The sequence below is a fragment of the Ursus americanus genome, chromosome 30 (genome assembly GCF_024610735.1).
Source record: "Ursus americanus isolate L20-20 chromosome 30, mUrsAme1.1.p, whole genome shotgun sequence".
NCBI classification, from domain to species: domain Eukaryota; kingdom Metazoa; phylum Chordata; class Mammalia; order Carnivora; family Ursidae; genus Ursus; species Ursus americanus.
Genome location: NC_142156.1, coordinates 16019194 through 16036084, shown reverse-complemented (window position 1 = coordinate 16036084; position 16891 = coordinate 16019194). Strand labels below are relative to the sequence as shown.

The following is a 16891-nucleotide window of genomic DNA, read 5'->3' as shown; positions in this document are numbered from 1 at the left end:
TAGCTGACATATATTTTATGAACAGAGTGGCGCAGAGCGCCTGCGCGGGGCTGGCTTTGTACCCGGTGTTTCCGCAGGGGTCCCCGAGATGCTTCTGGTGAGGCCGGACTGGGCCGCGATGGTGACGTGCAGCAACAGCTCAGCTCGATTCATTAAACTCTTCACTAACGTCTTCGTTTTAGCCAGTGGGTGCGAGGGTTTCTGAATGAGAGAATTCACTTCTTGTAGGAACTTCTCCCTATAAAGAAAGGCTGATGTGCATTTAGTCGTTCTCAGGTTCACCAAAACCAACGTTTTTTAATTACGAGTAGAGGGAAATTAAGCAAAAGAAGCCTGATAAATGTTGCTCCCCTTCCCCTTTCCCTAGCTGAGAGAGCAGTTATAAATGGACCAATTTTAGTTCCTTTTGCCCAGTTTCGGATGCCTATATGCTAACTTTTGAAGGCCAAAATCAAAATTTCCAAGTTTACAAATGAGTTCCACTCAAATATTTAGTGAATGCATACGATTTTTAAAAATATCTAAGAGACTAGATCTTCACATTTTGTTTTAAGCATCGAGGCAGTAAATTAGCTTTACGCGGTTATTAACATCACTAACCTCAGTGAGAGGACCATGTTTTCAAGATCATTTCCATCAAAGGAGACTTCTTTCATTGAACACAAAAGTTCTAGTTCTTTCATTTTGTTCTAAAGAAGGAAAAATCAAGAAAAGATGGTAGGCAGGATCTGCAAAAAGTGAGTTTTACTGTTCATGTTAAAAGGAACAGAGAATTTCAGGGGAGAAAAAAACACCACCTCTGGTCCATATTTCTATGCCAGAGCACATTTGTAGTTATTCTTTGATATTTTAATGATTACAAATGGCATCGACGACTTTCTGGGGACTTCTTCGGTGCTTATAACTGCCCTTTGTTTCCTAAAGCTTGCAAGCAAAATTTGATAATGATGGTAAAACTATCAATCAGTTAAAAACAACTTAATTGGGGCGCCTGGGTGGCACAGTCGTTAAGCGTCTGCCTTCGGCTCAGGGCGTGATCCCGGCGTTATGGGATCGAGCCCCACATCAGGCTCCTCCGCTATGAGCCTGCTTCTTCCTCTCCCACTCCCCCTGCTTGTGTTCCCTCTCTCACTGGCTGTCTCTATCTCTGTCAAATAAATAAATAAAATCTTTTAAAAAAAACAATTTATATTTGTATTATTGATATGCTGATCTAATCAATTTTATTTAACCTTTGTAAAGAATGGGTACATCTTGGCATGTGGAAATTTTTAACAGGTACCATTTGGTCTCTACACACACACACACACACACACACACACACGATATATACCTTTGCAATGTAAACACCAGTGCCGCAGTGATAAATCACCCAACTTGCTCACCTCGTTGAAATGGTAATCGTAGAAGAAAGGCACGTCGTTCTCCAGCTTCCCTTGCATCGCATCATCAACCTCGCTCTGCCATTTCTGCTCCAATTCTGCCACACTCTGACAGACACATTAAAAAATAAAACAATGTGAGAAGAGATATTAAAACAAGCGCAATCTGAAAATTTGGAAATTTTAGTCATGACTTCTTAAAAATTAAGGTCATTTTTTTAAACTACATTAAATTTCTAGGAAAGAAATTATTTCCGACAGTGGCGAGAAACCTAAACACATTAGCCTTCACTTACCTGCAGCTGTCTCTCCATGGCATTGAGTTTCTTGAAGGTCTCTCCCATAATTTTACACAGTAAGTCGTATTCCTCGGCATGTTCTTCTTGATACTGGAAATTTATTAGGGACTGCAGGGCATCGACCAAGTTCAAGTGCTTAATAACACACGATACCACCATTTCCTCCATCACATCTGGCTGAATTACTTCTCTGTGATTATAATAGAAACTAGTCAGGTAGACGCCATGCTCGCAAATTACCAATCCCATATGCAATAGGTTGAAGGGTGTAGGCTTTGATTAAATATATTAAATATTCACCACACCTTCTTTATTGCAATAAAGAGACATGAACATTATGAAGGCTTTCATGTCAAGTTGGCAATAATTTAATATGTTTAACTGACAAAACTGACATCAGCTGATAAAGTGAAAATCAAACTTAAAGAGACTCCATTTTCTTTAATTTTATATTTTGAGCTAGAGTCACATTAAAGCTGGAAGAGGTCTAACAAAAGACTTCAAGGTCTAACAAAAGACTAACAAAAGATTTTCAGCACCATTTATGTGCCAATTAATTTTACACAGTATCATGGCTTGTGGTATTTCATACACAAGGATGTCGCACTGAAAACAAATTGCGTTTCTGTATTTTTCATTTTAAATTTCAACCATTCTTGTATTTTTTTCTCTCTGAAATGGCCAATCATGCTTCAGAAGACAGGGCAGAGGCCACCAAAAAGACTTTAAGCAAGAACACCACAAAGGCATTTGTAAGTGCAGGACCTCACACTCCAGATTAAACGCCCTCACCATCTCTCTCTGGACTAAGGAAACCAAAGTTGAGGACTACGAGTAGACCGTCAAACCATCTGAGAAAAACCTAGAATTTGTCAAACTTTAGCATGCTTCAGAATCCTATGGAGGGCGCCTAGGTGGCACAGTGGTTGAGCGTCTGCCTTCGGCTCAGGGCGTGATCCCAGCTTCTGGGATCAAGCCCCACATCAGGCTCTTCCGCTAGGAGCCTGCTTCTTCCTCTCCCACTCCCCCTGCTTGTGTTCCCTCTCTCGCTGGCTGTCTCTATCTCTGTCGAATAAATAAAATCTTTAAAAAAAAAGAATCCTATGGAAAACTTGTCAAAACCCCAATTACTGGGCAGCATCCTCGGAGGCTCTGATCCAGCAAGTGTGAGATGGGGCCCAAGGGCTAACAAGGGCTCAGGTGGTACTTTTGTTGCTGACTGGGGGCCCACACCTTGAGACCCAATGGCCTGGAATACCACCTGGGGGGACTCCCCAGCGTGGTTAGTATTCATTAAGCAAATGTAAAATTAAAGACTCATTTGCTAGGCCAGAAGAAGAAATTTACCCCCTTCCATTGTTTAAGCTTTTTTTTTTCCAATGGGAAAAATAGCACACTATTTAACAACATACTTTATACTTGGTCTGAATTGAGGTCTAGCACGCCCAGAAATTTCCCTGAGCTTTATCATGATTCCTGGAGGAAGCCTGATCCGGGGCAGGTCAAAGTAGTTTCCAACAGGAGGCACGAGGACATCAGAGGGGTAGGTGAATTCTCTGTCTTCCTCAATGGTCAGTGGCAGTGGAGACGGGCTTGGAGTAAGGGCAGGAGAGATCACGCCATTGGCCTCCACCTGCCACTGGCACCTGAACAGACAGAAAAGAGGCTCCTTTATTTCCTCTTCACCTGGAAAGCTACTTAAAGCTTGCAGATACATCAAATATATGAAGGATCACATCATGTGTTAAGCATGCATCAAACATTCTCCAGAAGCTAAAGGAACATGAGCATTATATGAAACCACATCTTTGGGAATCTACCTCCTCCCCAATTTTATTATGAAAATTTTTAAATATACAGAAAAGTTAAAAGCATCCCATGGGTAATGCCCATATACCCACCGCCTAGATTTTAGAATAAACATTTTGATGGGTTTGCTTTATCACTCATCTACTCATCCTTTTGGGGATCCTTTAATTTAATTATACAATATGTAGAGGAAAGCTTATGCATTCAAGTCTGTAATTTCAAATTTGGTAAAGCAAGGGCCAGAAGGGACTTTGGTGTAATTTTCACCTTCTTTCTTAACGACAATGACACCCATGGGATTGTCAGGCAGTCTGCACAATGAGCTGGGAAATGTACTAAAAGTAGTTTTCCACACGAAGTCCATTTTCCTTTGTGAGCAAAACTAGCCCTATCTGAGCCTTTTACCTTTGTAAAAGTTTGGACCGCAATAGCTCCTGACAGGCTTCTTCTTCTTTGGTAATTTCTGGTCCATTGTACAGGATTCTCAACATGGAACAAGCTAACACAGACAGACCTAAAGCCAGGTCTACCAGAAAGGGCAAGCCTCCCGACACATCCTCCGACGACTCCTACAACGCAGACAGGGGCAAACCACACTGGTCAGTGCGCAGCAGAGCAACTGCGCCTGGGCTGCACAGCACTGCACTGCCCCCAACCATAGGGGTCACAGAGCAGCATCAAGTGTCGTTGCTAAGGGACACAGGGACCGTCCCCAACACCATGAGGAGAAAGATGGTGGCTCAGGGCAATGACCATAGAGTGAAGTCTCAACACAATTCTAGAGAGAGAAGAGCTGATAAGACGCCATACTAGACACAGCACAAATCTCATGCAAGATTCTCTGGATGGATTCCTCTCTGCTGTGCCTATCCAGGTATAAATCGCTGTTTTGTTTTGTCACCTCCATGCCATGCTCGAACCAGGATGTCGTCAATCGCTTACATTGAATTCATTCAACAAATATCTGAGCATATCATTCTAGGTGCTTAAGATACAGCAGAGAAAAAGATTCCTGCCCTCACGGAGCTTTCATTCTAGCAGCCACTTCCACTCTAGAGTGTGTTAGTTTGGTCAAACTCAAGCAATCTCCAAGTCTAAAACAGGCTTTACAAATCAGGCAACTCAAGGGGTTAGAAGAACTCCTACCACTCGCTCCTTTTTTTTTTTTTTCCAGGAGGGAAAAGAATTTACACAGATTCCTGAGGAAAGTAACTATTTGGCACCGCTAAAAGGAGTAGATTAAACCCATACATAGCATATTCACATGTAATTAAGCAGAGACAGACCTAGACTAGCAAGATGAACCTTTGAGAATAGAATGGAAATCTGACCCCACTACTCTAAAAACCCAGAATCCCAGTGCTTACTTCTATTAGGTGTTCGAGTCTCCTTCGCCCTACGGAAAGATGCTGGAGGCAGATCACCTCTCCAGGCTTTGAAGACGGAGGCCCTAGCAATGGATTCTTTCTGTGCTGTCGAACGGATTTTAGGTCACAGCTAGTTTTATTCCACAAAACTACTACTTATGATACTCTACGAATGCCAAATGGAAGAGATGGATGAAACTGCAGCTCATATTCTGCCCTGTTTCCAGGGCAAATATGATGTACGTAACCAAGGCACACAGGAGAAAGTACATTATGCCCACAGCAGTGGTTAGATTCAAGTACCTGAGCGCGAACTGTGCAAGCAAAGCCCCACATAGCTTTATCGGGAGTGTTGTGTTCACGGCCACTTCTCATTTCAAAGGAGAAGGTGACTGTATCTCCTTCCACCTTAAAATTTAAGGGGGGGGAAAATACACTTTAAAAACAAGGCACATGATTTTCAAGAGAGCAATGAATTTCAGAGATTTACTTTCAAAAGGATCAAGACAATATTTCACTCCTTTTCTCTATTGCTTGACTCAAATTCCATCCCCTCTCATCTGGACACCAACCTTTCAGGTATCTCTCCTGACCAGGTAGGTTTGGGGACGAGGCATCTGTGAAACAGGCCACAACTGCCCAATAGCAGGATCAGAGTAAAGATTAAATCTTGAGCATAATTTCAGTAAATTCCTCAAGACTTTTATTCTTTCCACCCTCCCCCTGTCCACTTCACCACCTCACTTGTGCTGGTAAGGCAGGCAAATGGCCCGTATCTTGAAGAACAGAGAGTGCTGGAAGACCTTGGTCTGTATTATAGAACCAACACGAGTAAGAAACAAAATGTAGGAAATGAAAGAACAATTACAAGTGTCGTGCTGATGTGGATTTGGATTCCTCCGACTATACGCCTGGACACAACTTGCGGTCTGTGGCTGAATTAAAGAGGGTACGTAATGCATTTGAGATCAAGCCTCCAAAACCAGACTCTGGAGAGGTTTTTCGGGTTTTAGTGGGCATTTCAGTTCATATTCATATTCTAGGTAGATATGTTGTTCCAGCGCCCCGATTACAAAGCATGACTATTATCTCATCAATCTGAGAATGGATCATTAGTGTTGCTCCAAAGGCCCAAATTCATTTTGAAAACACTGCTTCTACATTTTTAAACTGCAATGGCCCTGTGGTTCTAGGATACCCATCACAGGAGAGGGCAGAGAAGAAGCAAGCTGGAAGAACTAGCGGGCCTTTTAATGGGCAGGGAAGGAAATGCTGTGAGCACTCAGTCCCTGGAGAATGGATCCTAGTTCTGGAACAGACAGGGGTCTGAGGCCCTACAAGTGAAAGAATGGTCATTCTGAATGAGGTAGTGAGTTCCCAGGCCTGGCAAGATAGCCCCAGCTTAACAAATGCACCCACGGACAATTTTTTCTGGAATTGGAGTTAATACTCGGGCCCAAAGGGAATGGGAGTTTATTTTTCTTTTCTAGGAAGTGGATCTGACTGATACCATACCTTCACCAAGTCTTTGGGCCAGCCCGTTCCTAAGACACTACGGCTGCCATATCCCAGTGTGTTGCCTCCATACTCAGCAACCTTCCTACTGTTTGTGTTAGGCCCCGCATATATCACCAACTTCAAAACAGAAAATATACTGTTAGACTGTAAAAGAAAAACAAAAACAACATCTACAAATAAAAAGGCTGCAAAAAAATGTTTGTTTAAAAACACATTTATCACCAGGCACTGGTGTCATTATTATAGAACTAATATTCCCTGATTTTTAAGGTACAACTAATAGTAGTTTGGGTACAACAAATATTGCCACAATTTAATTGCCTTGGGGACCTCACATTAACATGGTTTTACTCAGCTGGTATACATATAGGTTTTAAGGAGTTATTTTAATGCTAAGTAATGACATTTAACTCATTAATAACAGGTACAGTTTGCCCCCTGAAGTCCTCCCCCCAAATTAATAAAGTGAGCAAATACAGATGGGAAGATGGTTATATCTAAAATAATAAAATAAAGGCAAAAACAAAAAACACAAACATACACAAAAACTAAAAAGCCAATGAATGAGGATTTTTAAAAATGCAACAAATTGAAAATAAGCCATATATCTTTAGAATGTTGCTTAATGGTATAAAAAGAAAATGACACCAATTTAGGCCAGAAAGGGGGCTGCTCCTTGGGTCAGTTTTCGCGTGTCAATACTTTTCTTCAATAAAGGTTATTCATTTAAATCCAATTAACCAACTTTCTAATATGCAGGAGAAACATTTAGAGGTCATTTGGCATTCAAATGCTTCCACTGGAAGAATGAGGCTCTGGGTTCTGTAAATACCAAATCTGTCTTCGAACATGTACGCTGACCACCTCTGACTACACAAGAGAGCTCAGTGTGGATCTAGAAGTGACGCTTCTAACCTTTGACATGTATCATGGTGTGCCCTCTTACCCTGTTGGACCTGTTGCCGACACCAACCAGGGACCACTGGAAAAGTAAATGTTATTTCATCTGTGGAGTACATCTCCCTGTGCCTCCACACTGAACACTGATGCCCACTGCAGGTGCTGGCTAGCACACGTCAGAAGATGCAAATTACTGGCTTTTAAAGGAAAAACAAAATGACACCGACTGATTTGCCTACCTATCCATTTCTATTTTAGACAGTCATAGCACTTTAATGTAGGAAATGGGGGTAGCTGATGACAGGAGCTACGAAGCCGGGCAGGCTGATGGCAGATTTTTTTCTCTGAAAGGCCTACCAAAGACCATTTTCTAAATTCTCTTGCTTCCAGCTAAAGTGAGTTTTGGAGGCAAAACTTAAACCCCTCTGGACATCTTCGAGTCTTCACTATCCTAAAAGATGATGGGAAAGAGGATTCTATAATTTGGTCAGTGATGTGTTTTCACCATCTCCGAGTATATACCATTAAGAAGGCCTTTATTTTTCACCTACAAATCTCCCCCAATGGGATTTAAGATCTTTGCCCTTACACAGTTCACAGAGGAGACGACAGATAGCTAACAATCTACGTGAAAATAGTCCTGTATGTGTACAAAGCTACGTGATAATCCTTCAGCTGTTCTTGTAGAAGGTTATGTGTCACAAGTTCATTCACCTTCCCTCCTAAGTTCAACATGGCAGTTTACAATGCAACAATATAAACAGAAAAAAAATATTACAACCCCTCAAATGCTTCCTTTCCCTTAAAATTGTTAAGCCACTCACTAGGTTGGAAACTACTCTTCCTCAAAAGCTACACGGGCTCAGGGGTTCTGACAACAAAGAAAAAATAACTGAAATAAAACAGATCCTAGCACATCTGAAACTCTTCTAAAAGGCCACCTTCTCCCAAAGAATACATGAGAAGCCCCAGAACTGGGCAGTAAGACCTTTCTAGATGAATGGACATCGCCTGTCTACAGGAATTCCAACCCCAGAAGGCAGGCAACAGGTGAGCAGTAAGGAAAATTTCCTGACTCAGATCTCAACTTTTGAAAAGCTACAAAAGTATACTTTCAACATGTCATGAAAACACAGTTCTTAGAACACAGAGGTGCTGGTTCTTTAATTCCCCAACCACTACCCTTTCAAGGCATATCTTAAGAAAGTTCTCCAAAGAGACGTCTGCAGACAGAAATAAGTCAAGAATGGTGATCAGGAGCAAAGAAAAATAAGAAGCATCTAAGAAATCAGCTTATCGGAGGTGGAGCCAATGCTAAGCCAGTCTTGCTTACTTTGTCGTAGTCATATTGGGAAGAGCATCTGCTATCAAATCTAAGGTACAGGCAGCGAGCTCCTGGGATGTGGACCGTTTCTTTAAATTTATAGTTGTCTCTGACAGGGTGGACGGTTTCCACAGTCTTTCCAGCAGCCCACGGAGCAGGAATCTTTAAACCAGTGAGAAAGCCTGGCTCTTCCTTCTCTTCCAGCATCCTGGAAGACAAAGAAAGCGATTTAGCTTAGCAGCAAGGAGAGGAAAAAGGAGACGTACACATAGTAAAATATAAAAGGTTTAGAAATTTTGCTTTACTTTTCCACATCCTCACGGCTTTTAAATGCTAGGTATCAGTGGCGATCAGAAACACTTTAAAAATGCCTATATTTACTGCTCTTTTTTGTTGTTGTTGTTGTTAGACAATGTATTTGCATTTTTTCCCTCTCTTTTCAAGAAGGAAAGCCCAATTCATATCCAGGAAAGGACCTCACCAACTCTCATTTCAAGTTACTCAGGAAAAAAAAAAAAAAGATGCTACAAAGGACCCTTAAGACTGGTCACTTTCCAAATCCCACAGGATTAGTATCCTGCCCTATCAAGGTCCCTTTCGTGATATCTAAATGTCAATTGTTGAAAACTCCACGAGTCTACTGTAATTTTTACTAAAGAAAAGTGCCTTCAAAGTCCTCTTATCTACTGTAATTAATCTCTCAAGGACTTCACAGCCCAAAGCTGTGGCATACAAACTCCTACAACTCCCACAACCAACACTTAGCTGTTGTGGCATGACCTCTCTTCTTTCAGCTCTGCCCCAGCCAATGTGGTGATCACTTAGTCAAATGTGGCCATTTAAATTGAATCTGAATTAAATACAATTGAAAATTCAGTTTCTAGATCACATCAGCCACACTGATGGTCATCAGTAATAGCATGTGGCTATGGCTGATGGTACTAGACACACAGTTCCAGAGTTTCGTCACTGCACAAAGTTCAGCTGCATAGCACCCTGTTCTAGAGAAATGCAAGAAGCTATTCCTTTCTGATCGGTGTTTTTAAAGACAATTTTAATAAGATATAATTAACATGTAATAAACTGCACATATTTAAAATGTACAACTTGGTAAGTTTGGACATAGGTATATACTAGTGAAGTTTCCTCCTCCTTCTTGGTAATCCAGGCAATCACTTTTTGTTTTCTATCACAAGAAATTAGCTTATATCTTCTAGAGTTTCATATATATGGGATCACACAATATGTACTTTTGGGGGGGGGGTCTGGCCTCTTTCACTCAGTGTAAGGATTCTAGATTCACCCATGTTGTTGCATATATCAACTGCCCAGTCCCTTTTACTGTGGAGTAGGACTCCATCATTCGAATATACTGCAATTCATTTATCCATTCACCTGTCGGTAGATATTTGGGTTGTTACTCGTCTTGGGCGACTCTAACTAAGGCTGTTACAAGCCTTCATATACAAGTCTCTAGCAGAACCTATGGTTTCTTCTCTCTTGTGTAAATACCCAGAAGTGGAGTAGCAAGGTTGTGTGGTAGGTGTATGTTTAACTTTTTAAGAAACTCTCCAACTACTTGCCAAACTCATAATATTTTACATCTCCATCACTGGTATATGAGAATTTGTCAATCTTTAATCTCTTGATCTGCAGGGAATTTACTCTAACCTGGTCCTATAAATCTACAAAGCAATTCTATAATTATCTGTAAAACGTTGACCCTAGAGTCTCTTTCTTTTTCCAGTTACATAATCCTTGCTAAAAAATCAGTGCTGTAAAAGGAGAACTAGGCTTTCACCAGAAGAAAACAAGGCAGGGGTTCCTGCAAGGAAGCAGCATCTTTCACCTCTCATCGGGGAACAGCCTGCCCTTCTGGTCTGATGCACCACATGGGGAACAGCCCACCTCGGCAAAAACTGGACACTGGGTTTTAAGCAGCAAAGCCGTCTGAAACACAAAACCATCATCATGTCTTAAAGTGCTTACTGTCAGGTATCTGGATGGTACGAGAGCCAAATTTAGAATTCTCACTTAAGTCATCTTTTTACAATCCTCGTCTGCCCTCCTTCACGAAGCAATGCTTTGCTACTTAGACCACTTAACACCATTTTATTTAACGCCGGAATGGCACGTATCCTTTCTATTAGTCACCAATAGCCGGCAAGGACTCAGGAGACTGAATATAATGGTAGGATCTCAGTAGCACTGTAGATTAGCATTTTTACAGCTGCCCGGCAATCCATACTTGCTGTAAGATGGCAGTAAGTAATTTAGTCAAACAGATATGTTTTCCCAGTTTATTTTTATGACATGCTATTTTTCTTCATTCCATTGTTATTTCCCTTGGCTTCTGACAGACACGGTTAGTTTACTCGGCTGGCCGAAGAGCAGAGCAGCTCACTTTGGCACACCGAGGATCGCACCTGACTGGTATAGAGGACCAGCTGCACGAGCTGAGGCATCAGGGCGTCGGCCATGGTCAGGGTCTGTAAATTTGGATGCATCAGCGAAGTCAGTAACACTGGAAGAAGGTGACCAAGCATAGTAGCCTTAGTAACTTGTTCCAAGCCTTTTAACCTATAAAAAGTTCAAGAAAACACATAGCTTAAGCAATTCCCAATCACGGGAAGCAGCAGCCATCATCTTCACCCAACAACTTCGCTTAAACTGCACTTCCTTGCGTGGCTTGGGCACTTACAGCTATGGCAATTCAGTCCACAAATTTCCCACCTTCTACCACTGAGGGAGAGCACAGACATGTAGTAATGGGTTTCACCTTCAACCCGTGGTTTTGCTAAAAAAAAAAAAAAAAGTTTGCCCGGTGCATTTCATAGCACCTCTGAAGTACTTTATAAATGGCTTCTAAAATACAAATGGCTACTCTAGGTAGTTCCCATGTGCAAAGTTCCCCTGGCTCTGGCGTCGTAGGGGCCTGTGCTGTGCAGAGGCTCTGGCAGGGAGAAAGTAACTGGCTATAACACAGGTTTTTAATTTGTTTTTAAAACACATTACACTCTCCCCTTTTTATTGAGATATAATTGAAATATAAGGCTGTATAAATTTTAGGTATACAACATAATTATTTGACATATGTATACACTGTAAAAGGATTACCTAAAATCACATTCTTAATATCTCAATCCTCTGCTAGAAGAATTAAGATATGTGACTCACTCAAAGAAAGATGTGGGTTATGTAAATTTTCCGAGGCTACTTAGGATACTGGGATTGGAACAAGAAACAGACCTCACATCTCTCAGGCTCTCAGACTGTCCCTCCTCCCCAGGACAAATCTGCACTGTGTGCCAGCAGTGGGCTCCATGTGTCTTAACAAGCCCCAGTGCAATGTCTATCTGGGCTATACTGTCCCCAATTCCAGCCTGGCCACCTACTCTCTGGGAATGGGCAAGAAACAGGGACATGGGGACAGATGGGGCCACAGGAGGAAAAATTACACTGCAGGGTTGTTTTGGATCAGCCTCTCTAACATTAAAATCATCAATAAGCACAGATGTAACAGCAAAACACAGCCGAAATTTTAAAGGGGAGGACTAAGAAAGAGCTTTATTACTGGGAAAGAAAAGATTACCCTCTATGTAGGTCGCTCCTGTATTTGCAGTAAAATTACAGTAAGATCTTAAGACACCACGTCAGCATCATCTTTCTCATGGGAGTTAATTTTCCGTATTACTAAGTCATCTCTGCCCCTCTAAAGTCCTCATCATGAGGGAACCCAGTGCACACGGTGCTGAGCCACATAACTGAAGGAAAGGCCGGGCTGGGAGCGACGATGGTGGCAGACCCAAATGTCAGCGCTGAGGCTGTGCACCACAACCTCGCTGCCCCTTTAGACCGTGGCTGTTAGCCCAATCTCACCAAAAAGCACCATTAAAGAGTTCAATTGCACTTGGCATTGAAACAATTGCCGTTTCAACTTATTCTCACAAAAATCCCTCTATAGTAAATGAACACTTGACGTTTAAAAGAGTTTGCTTTCATAAGCAAATCCTGCTTCCTGAAGGGCAGCAGGTCACAGCTCCCGAGCCAGTTCCTCACCTCTGCTCACGGTCAGCTAGGTCACTATTTATGAGGGCAGTTGTGACCTGCTGTAGCATTTCCAACACTTCATCACATCCAGTCAGGATTTGGGTGGCAAGAGCCAAAATACTGACCTTTAGCTCCTAGGTAGAAAATATCATAATATTATTTTTAAGCTTTGTGATGAGTGTACACTCACAATGACAACATGAAATGATGTATTTAGTGATGCATTTCCAAATTAAATAATGAGGTGACCAGAATACGCCCAAAGCAGTAAGTTCCGCTAGGATGGCAAGTAGCAATTTGATTTGGGAGGCTAAGGTCTGGAGTGCTGACAGAAATACGCAGTATTTCACGGGGAGCACACCGAGTCCCTGGGAGAAAAGGCATTTCTCCCATCCCCTCCAGCACAAGAGAGCTCCCGGTGGCCAGCCCAGAAACTGTCCAGGTGGAAGATTGCCTTGGGTGGTATGAGGATAGCTAAAGAGAAAAACAGAACAGTAAAAGGCGCATGTATAGGCGGTGAGTAAAATGAGACAAAACACAACATTCTGAAACAGTACAAGTGACCTTTTTACTTAATGTTTTAAACCACCACACTTGAAAACAGGCAAGTTACAAATTCAGTTAAAGTAGCAGGCAGTTACAGGCTATCAAACATTAAAAATAACTATGAGACACTTCGTGGGCATACAAATACTAAATAATGTGTTAAGAAGTACTAGTTAAAAATCATACAAATATTAAGTTTACAATTATTTTCTATTTAAAAAAATGCGACCAACCTAACCCTTTAGGTGAAAACTGGGTTTTTTAATTTTTCCCAGAAACACTGGACAACTCAGCCTCTTCTGCCTTTACCACGGGTAATTCTCTCCCTGGGCTAATGAAGAACATACGGAATTTAGCCTTTCAAAGAGAAAACACTGGTTTACATTATTGGACTTTGCTGGGGCCTTTCTTGGAAATTACTAAAATGTTTTTATCACTAAGAGAAAAGGAATTCTGAACTGACAGGCTAAACCACGGTTTAAGACACACAGATCCTATCAGCCGCGGTGTGTTAAGTGCAGCCCTGCGTGGGCATTTGCTGTGCCTCTTCTCTGACCCTCACAGAGCCTTACAAGGGAGACCTACTGCCCCTTTGCCCAGATTAGGAAACTCAGGCAAGAGAAGTTAACCAATAGTATCAGCAGTTGAAATGATTAATTCATGCATTTTTGCCTGTTTAAAAATTGACTCTCTAATAAGATCAACTCATAAACAGGAACTAGCGAGTGTACGGGTTTCACAGTACGCATGTGTAAAGGAGTAAGAAGAGGGCAACTATAATGGCGTTTAGCTTTCTGGCTTCCTGGGTTAATTTTTCAGTGTGTATTAGTGAACATTTTCAAGAAGAATCAAGTTCTTATTGACTTCTCTAATTCTCTCACAAAGAAGAAATTCTGAAGAACAATGCAAATAGCAGCCTCCAGCAACTGTCAAAATTATAACATCCACTGCTATAGAAAAAAATCTTTGGATTGCTATAAATTGCCATGTGGGAACAAATTATTGAGTTTACACAGAAGCTAGCTTAAAAATAATTACAGAGAATGAAATAAACTGCAGGTTTAGAAATTATTCAATATAAAGGTTGTGAGAAAATTATCACCTTTTTGAAGTTATTTAAATCGAGGGAATATCATAAACCAGCCACAATGTCAAAATTATTTCAAATGTTATGCACCCAGATTTATTTCATCCATACATACATAAATTTCAGATGCGTAGATCACTTGTAAGTGCCATATTTTATAGTTCTTTAAAAAAGATGAAAATAAACAAGGCACAAAAAGATTGACAAGAGCACATGGATGACACGCTATGATAGTGTCACAAATATGGTAACCACTGTGCAATGACATAAAAACCTATGAAATGAGTGACCTAATATTACCTCTCACAAAAATACAAGCCACATGGTGAAATCTGACATCGTAATACACAGAGATTTAGCCAATTAAGCTGTGCTTTACACACTGGGTAGAAAGCATCGTTAGAAGAAAGCTTGGTGTTTACCTGTACCTTCAATGTCTCTCCCTGCAAGGAGCTGTCACTGTCATCATTCTCATCAGGTTTAATCAAAATAGTGTTACTGAGAAGGTGGTTCTGAACTGCCATCAGATAGCGCAGGCAGGAGGACGCAGCCTTTAATACAAATAAGGGCATTTAGATGACCTACACCCTACTGAGAGAAGAGGTCATGTAATCCTCATGTGTTTATAAGATAGGGACAGGGGAAGCAAGAGAGAAAGTACAGAAAACAGACCAGGTTAGTTTATCAGGTGACTTATTTCCACATGGCTTTTGATAAAACGTCATTTGACACATTTACTGTAACTTTGTGCCTTCTGCTACAGAATCCACTAGTCACACAGATACTTACTTGAATTTTTCCCTCTTAATAATTCTTCTTCCCACCCTCTTCCCCGCTCATGCTTCTCCACTAGAGAAGAATCTACCCAAACCCATAAGAGAATTTCTTGTTTCTTTCCAATCTGTGTAACCGTGATGCTTTAAAAACCAATGCCACACTCAAAATTAACAGGAGGGGAAATCCTATTTTAAACAAGACAAAAACACCCAAACTCAAACAATTTACTGCATCAAGACATTTAAGCAGGAGGAATAAAGTCTTTAGAGAAAGTATTCCAAGTGGATTCGTTCAGTTCTGTATTTCCAGGAAAACAGTCACCCACTGAACTTCGTCAACTACGGCTGCCTTGAGAGCGTGTGTTACGACAGTGTGTACATACACACGCCAATACGGTAACATGAAAACGGGGACACGTGATATAATTTTGCCCTCATTAAACACATTTTTACTTACAGGCACAGTCGAAAGGAGTTTTTGAAAATCCTCTTTAGAGACAGTTTGGCACTTGGTGATTAAGATACAGGATTCCCGTACAACAATCTTCAGAATGTAGTGTAAAAGTTCATCATTTAGTCTTTAAAATGCAGGAAAAATGTAACAATAAGATACTGATGGTTTAATAATAAAAGGATAAATTGTATACAATTGGTATAAGATGACAAATAGAAGACACAAAATTACTGGTTCTGTAAGTAAATCATCTTACTCAGTAATGATGCTAACGACTAGGCGTATTATCTAAATCAAACTTACAGAAACAAAATGGTACCCAAGCACCTGGTCTGAGTATTTTATAAACAGCAAAGAAAACCAATACCTTCCTCCCCTTCCTAGCTCTCTCCACACCTTTACCCTCTCTCACAGCCCAACAATTTGGATGGCACCCTCCATCCACCAAGATGTTTAAATAAGCTCCATCTCTTATTTCCACTAAGAATCTTTCTTTCTGCGGGCCTAAGTTCCTCTAGTGATAAAACTGGAAAATGCTATCCTCACTTCTTAGGGCAAGTGTGGGATTTATCATCTTTTAATTGATCTGTGATTTTGACTTAACGTGCTAATTATATCAGATACTACAGGAGACTAAAGTTGATCAAACACATTTAAATGTAAATTAATTACTAGGAAAAACACAAAGAGAAGGCGAGCAGTCAACAGCATAACTGGTGTCACCTGTAATGCTCGTCCTCCTCGCTGCCAAATCGGTTGTTCTGAAGCTGTTCAGCTAAATTGGTTAGAATCACATCCCGCAGCTGGGAGAGGCCGCTGTTTCTCTCTCCTGACACAGAACAAAGCTCCGTAAGCGACCCTGGTGATTACACTAAGAAAACTGAGGCTATTAAAGCAAGTTTTGAAAGGAGCAGACTGTTGACAATCAAGGGGCTCCAGGCACATGTACTCACACAAACAGCAGCAGCAAAAACATCCCAACCAGACTTTTTAAAATCGGTACATCCTGATCTAAGTGTAATTCATCTCTTCATACGTCATGAAGTGTGATTTCTAATTCCTTAAATTAATGTTGCTTGTAAGTGCAGAGTGTCTTTGGCAGGGTGAACTTCGTTGTATTTGTTGCTTAGTCCCACTTTAAAAGTTGGGTGTTGGAGGAAACAAACTGACTTAGCAATCCCCAAGAAGTCATTATCTTTCACGTGCATTAAACATGTACCATCAGGCACCTTCTGCTAAGCGGTGCGGATAGAAAAAGGTTTATAAAGCTTGAAGATACACAGAACACAGTTTCTGCTCTCGGTCCAGTTGGCATCATTGGCGTATGTGCAGACATATTTTAGAAAGGATACTAACGAGTACGAAGAAAAGAAATATCT

The 16891-nt window shown here is 41.1% G+C and overlaps 1 protein-coding gene across 7 annotated transcripts in view; it reads right to left on the bottom strand.

Annotated features, from left to right (window-relative positions):
• LOC123778861 (putative E3 ubiquitin-protein ligase HECTD4) overlaps nucleotides 1-16891 on the bottom strand; it is a 129261-nt gene that overhangs the window by 69981 nt on the left and 42389 nt on the right. For 3 of the 7 annotated variants that reach the window (XM_087857338.1, XM_087857339.1, XM_087857341.1), the window contains exons 12-26: nucleotides 16236-16341; nucleotides 15516-15636; nucleotides 14705-14833; nucleotides 12659-12783; nucleotides 11026-11179; nucleotides 10449-10549; nucleotides 8609-8807; nucleotides 6373-6492; nucleotides 5161-5265; nucleotides 3896-4059; nucleotides 3094-3327; nucleotides 1679-1871; nucleotides 1386-1490; nucleotides 601-689; nucleotides 63-238 (exon numbers count right to left, since the gene is read on the bottom strand). In XM_087857338.1, the coding sequence (XP_087713464.1) occupies nucleotides 63-238; nucleotides 601-689; nucleotides 1386-1490; nucleotides 1679-1871; nucleotides 3094-3327; nucleotides 3896-4059; nucleotides 5161-5265; nucleotides 6373-6492; nucleotides 8609-8807; nucleotides 10449-10549; nucleotides 11026-11179; nucleotides 12659-12783; nucleotides 14705-14833; nucleotides 15516-15636; nucleotides 16236-16341 (2121 nt within the window). Of the gene's footprint in view, nucleotides 1-62; nucleotides 239-600; nucleotides 690-1385; nucleotides 1491-1678; nucleotides 1872-3093; nucleotides 3328-3895; nucleotides 4060-5160; nucleotides 5266-6372; nucleotides 6520-8608; nucleotides 8808-10448; nucleotides 10550-11025; nucleotides 11180-12658; nucleotides 12784-14704; nucleotides 14834-15515; nucleotides 15637-16235; nucleotides 16342-16891 lie in introns of all 7 variants that reach the window. The other 4 variants (XM_045776507.2, XM_087857340.1, XM_087857343.1 and 1 more) reach the window with 3 other exon arrangements.